This window comes from Triticum dicoccoides, chromosome 4A (assembly GCF_002162155.2).
Source record: "Triticum dicoccoides isolate Atlit2015 ecotype Zavitan chromosome 4A, WEW_v2.0, whole genome shotgun sequence".
NCBI lineage: Eukaryota > Viridiplantae > Streptophyta > Magnoliopsida > Poales > Poaceae > Triticum > Triticum dicoccoides.
The window spans coordinates 740,817,851-740,822,669 of NC_041386.1; the positions used below are offsets into that span (position 1 = coordinate 740,817,851).

Here is a 4,819-nt window from a genome sequence, read left to right on the forward strand (position 1 = left end):
GACATTGCACTGGTCATTTTCACACTCTCTTTTTCTTTACTCATGATAGAGATATTTGTAATTTCTGAAAGTAATGTTTTCATTTAGCATACTCAATACGGAGGCAAGAATATGATAATCACCTCCACCTCGCTCAACCACGAGTTAGGAGATCTTTGTGTTTAAACCTTTATGTGATAGACAATGCATCTACGGAGATGTGTGTAAGATCCGCGTGAATTGCCTGTATTTACATAGACTCCCAGATAAGACATGAACACAAACTGCAACAACCTGCCCAAGAGATGGTACCTGTAGGTAAACAATAAGTGGTTTTGCAGAAAGAAGACACGGCTCATAAAAGAGTGGTTGCCGGCGTCCAATATTTTCCTCGTCTTAATGAATGAAAGCAGCGCTGCTGCATTTTGTCAAAAACAATTTAATTGGCCGACCACAGAGAGTGAGCATTATTGTCTATTTAACAACCTGCACACAAGGAGAGGAGTGCAGAATACAATAATTAAGGACCTACCATTCCAACCCCATCTCCACCTCCTTGCTCAACCATGAAGACATTGCAGCTTTTCATGGTCCATCTTCTCACGCATATCCTCCTTTTTCTCACATCCAGCTCCTCCCAACCCACCAACAACCAAAGTAGCAACTACAGCGCCGATCTCTCTGTGCTCCTAAAATTCAAATCCCTCATAACCAGTGACCCTACACGGGCACTGTCCTCTTGGTCTTGGGACCCTGTCATCAACGGCACGGGAACGGCACCATTGCCTGGTTACTGCGGGTGGACGGGCGTCGCCTGCAGCAACCGCCGGCACCCAGGCCATGTGATAGACAATTGAGCAACCTCTCTCTATCTAATAACTTTCTAGATGGCAACATTCCAGCAAGCCTTGGCACTCTCACAAAACTTATATCTCTGGATCTTTCCGCTAACTCCTTGAGGGGGGAAATCCCACAGGAGATACTCATGATTCCCTCTCTTACGGTACTTCTCAACCTCTCCAACAATGCTCTAAGTGGCTCCATTCCAACACAGATAGGAAAGTTGAACAGCCTTAGTGCAATCGACCTATCAACGAACAAGCTCTCGGGTGAAATCCCAGACAGTCTCAGCAGTTGCGTCCAACTGAATTTTCTAAATTTTCAAGGAAATCTTTTGCATGGGCAAGTACCGAAAGGTTTTTCTTCCTTGAGAGGCCTTGAAAAGTTGGATCTTTCTGATAATAACTTAGCAGGACCCATTCCTGAGTTCCTCCAGAGATTTGAGCTCCTAATATATCTAAACCTCTCTTTCAACAACCTATCTGGTCCCGTGCCAAATGCATGGATCTTTCACAATGCTACTGTATTGTTGCTCCCTGGCAATAGCATGCTATGCGGAGGCCCCCCATCCTTGCAACTCCCTTCATGCCCATATATAGGTTCTAACAAGGCTGCGCAGCATCGGCGTCGGCTCATACTCTTTTGCATGGTTGGAACTTTGATCTTCTTCATGTTCTCTCTAACTGGATGCTACTTAATGAACACAAGAATCAAACCGAACAATGTTCTTGATCAAGGAGTTGGATTTCACCAAGAGATGCATGAGAGGATATCCTATGCTGAGATAGATGCAGCAACAGAGTCATTCTCACTGACAAATTTGATTGGTTCTGGAAGTTTCGGGAATGTGTACATTGGAACTCTAAATCTCGATGAGAGCTTATGTACTGTAGCAATAAAGGTTCTCAATCTTGGCAAACGAGGAGCTAATAGAAGCTTCTTGAGAGAGTGTGAGGCCCTAAGGAAGATTCGACACCGGAAGCTTGTCAAAGTGATCACTGTGTGTAGCAGTTTGGACCGTAATGGTGATGAGTTCAAGGCACTTGTCTTAGAGTTTATCAGCAACGGAAATTTAGATGAATGGCTGCATCCAAACTCCATGACTAACAGCCGGAACTTTAGAAGGCTAAGTTTGATGGAAAGGCTATGCATTGCTCTTGATGTTGCAGAGGCATTAGAATATCTTCACCATCAAATTGAGCCATCCATAGTTCACTGTGATATCAAACCATGCAACATCCTTCTAGATGATGACTTTGTTGCACACATCACCGACTTTGGTCTAGCAAAGATAATGCATACCGATGAATGCATGCACAATGGTGGTGGAACTGAAAGCAGCTCACTTGTAATTAAAGGCACAATTGGATACGTCGCACCAGGTGAGCAACATTTTAAATTCATCTAGGAATGTTTATCTTTGTATTATTTGATTCGATATCAGTTTGGTAGAGTTCACTTGGCAAGCTAGATTGAATTGAGAGTGTATCTGTCAAATTTCTGTCTACCAATTACATGGCCGGTAACATCTATGTTTACATGTTTTTCAGAGTATGGCTCAGGATCTGAAACCTCCACGGATGGTGATGTATATAGCTACGGGGTGTTGCTATTGGAAATATTTACTGGAATGAGGCCAACTGACAATTTCATGGATGATGTGACAAGCCTGGTCGACTATGTCAGGATGACTTATCCTGATAAGCTACTGGATATATTGGATGACAGTGCAATCTACAGAGGAGACAGGCAGTGTATCATAGATATATTCTTATATCCTATGTTTAAGCTGGGCCTAGCTTGCTGTGAGGATTCCCCAAGGCACAGAATGCAGATGAACGACATAGTCAACGAATTGAACACCATAAAGAAAGCATGCGCGGCTCACATGGCTGTTCATGAATTCAGAGCAACCGCCTGATCCAGGTGAGCAATAAAGTGATCATCTTTATGGTCTGCTATTGCCAGTCGTTACCGATAGCCTGTGGCATTGTGGTACACGAAGCCTGTTTGTGGTGGTTTGGAAGTTAGCATTTCCATTTTTCATACATTATGTGTATCTTGTATCCCTGTATTTGTTTCTACAGTATGCAGTATTCATTTTCCATCCATTACGTTTACTTCTCCCTGAAGTTGTATCGTCTTTAGCCTGAAAGAACTACCACTTTTGATTCAGAGTGCTAAAACTCAGGAAAGCATTTGACGCAATCTGGTTGCTTCTCTGATTTATTAGACACCCAAAGTATATTATATGGTTCTTGTGATCTGCTGTCCTCTTGTTTAGGTTAGTCATATCTTGTTGCTTGCATTGATTACCTCATGAATATCGTGAATGCAATTTGTTCCCCTGTCTCACTTAGCTGGTTCTTGTCAATATTATGCAGCCTCTCAGTTACAAAATCATATTTCGACCGCCTGGCTTAAATTTTTATTTTAATGCTGTTCAAATTTATTATAAATTAATTGTTGGGAAAAATATGTCGGCCAAGCTCATTTTGAGTTATATGTTTCACACTTCAGAGGACCAAGGAAATATTTTCAAGCACATGTGGTAAGCTATCTACAAAATATGAAAATGATTTTCAGATCAGTAATCTGAAGAAAAAAACAGAGCACCTATCTCCACCGGAACCTTGAATGGCCTTTGGTCTGTTGTTTCTATTGCAGGCAGGAAGCATAGGAGTAAGACAGTCTAATCGACCGACTGATTATGCTCCCTAAGAGCTTATTGTAAGGCTGGGGAGCTCCCAGCAATATCTTTGGCAACTCTGGTCGAAAAGATGGAGCTGACGACGCTGATGCTTGCGGGCGCCGCTGGCCTTTGCGAAGGCGTTGTGATCCCGTATCCCTGTATTTGTTTCTAGAATATGCAGTATCCATTTTCCATCCATTATGTTCACTTCTCCCTGAAGCTGCATCCTCTTTAGCCTGAAAGGACTGCCACTTTGATTTAGACAACCAAAGTATAGTATATAGTTCTTGTGATCTGTTAGTCTCTTTTTTAAGCTAGTAATATCTTGTTGCATGGATTGGTTACTCGTGAATATCGTGAATGCACTTTGTACCCCAGTCTCACTTAGCTTGTTGTTCTTATCAGTATTCTGCGGCCTCTCAGTTACAGAATCATATTAGAACACTCGTTTTATTTATTTTTTTATTGTAATGATGTTCAAATTTATTATTCAGTTAACTGCTGGTCAAAATACGTTGGGCAAGCTCATTTGAGTTATAAGTTTTACACTTGAGAGGACTAAGGAAAGATTTTCAAGCACATATGGTAAGCTGTCTACAAAATATAAAAAATGAGTGTCAGGGTTTAGAGTTTCTCTATCTGAAAAAACATATGGTAGCCTTTCTTCCCTCTGCCTCTGCAATCTGACCCAACACAAATGAGCCCTAGTGCTACACTTTGAATGGCACTAGAGGTTGGGGCGCGCCGCCTGAGAGGTAGCTCTGTGGTGCCAGGTTGGGATGCGGTCTTTTACATTACATTTTATAATTTGTGTGGCACAGGTGCATGCAAATGATGAGGGCTATGCAGCAAACCACCATGCTATGTTCTCTCCCTGACGCAGCAGGTGGAGATCATATCCAAAGCAGGACGTCTCCTCCTACTCATCACGGCCATGCATGTTCCAGCTGCTAATAACGCAGCAGATGCCAATACTACTGTCGGCTCTTCTGTTTTGACTTCCTTGCCGCTCCTGCCGCTACGTTGGCTGTTCCCCCCGGCGGAGTCGCTTGCAATGCTGCTCACGCGTGGTGAGAGAAGACCTTCTGTTTTCTGTGCAACAATAGCAAGAGTCCCTTACCTTCCGGCCGGTTCGTCTTCGTCGCCGGCAAATTGTATCTCAGGCTTGAATTCGTCGGTGTCGACAGCCAGCTTTAAACCAACTCTGCTTTCTGCAAGTTATTACAGTATTCGAGAGAGAGAAAAAAATCTGTTATTCTGCAATTGGATTCGAGAGAGAGGAAACAATCTTGATTTTATTCAGTCAAA

At 42.8% G+C, this 4,819-nt stretch overlaps 1 protein-coding gene across 1 annotated transcript; it reads left to right on the forward strand.

Moving 5' to 3' along the window:
• Positions 1–849: 849 nt before the first annotated feature.
• On the forward strand, positions 850–3,894 carry LOC119288315 (probable LRR receptor-like serine/threonine-protein kinase At3g47570). Its single transcript, XM_037567938.1, has 3 exons — positions 850–2,201; positions 2,370–2,745; positions 3,487–3,894. The coding sequence occupies exons 1-2, from the start codon at positions 965–967 to the stop codon at positions 2,738–2,740; spliced, it is 1,608 nt and encodes a 535-aa protein (XP_037423835.1). The 5' UTR covers positions 850–964; the 3' UTR covers positions 2,741–2,745; positions 3,487–3,894.
• The last annotated feature ends 925 nt before the right edge of the window (positions 3,895–4,819 follow it).

Bases quoted from the DNA above. Each gene is read 5' to 3' on its own strand.
- LOC119288315 (XM_037567938.1), top strand. From the start codon at position 965: ATGATTCCCTCTCTTACGGTACTTCTCAACCTCTCCAACAATGCTCTA. The intron at 2,202-2,369 runs GTGAGCAACATT...CATGTTTTTCAG, and splicing joins AATTGGATACGTCGCACCAG to AGTATGGCTCAGGATCTGAA.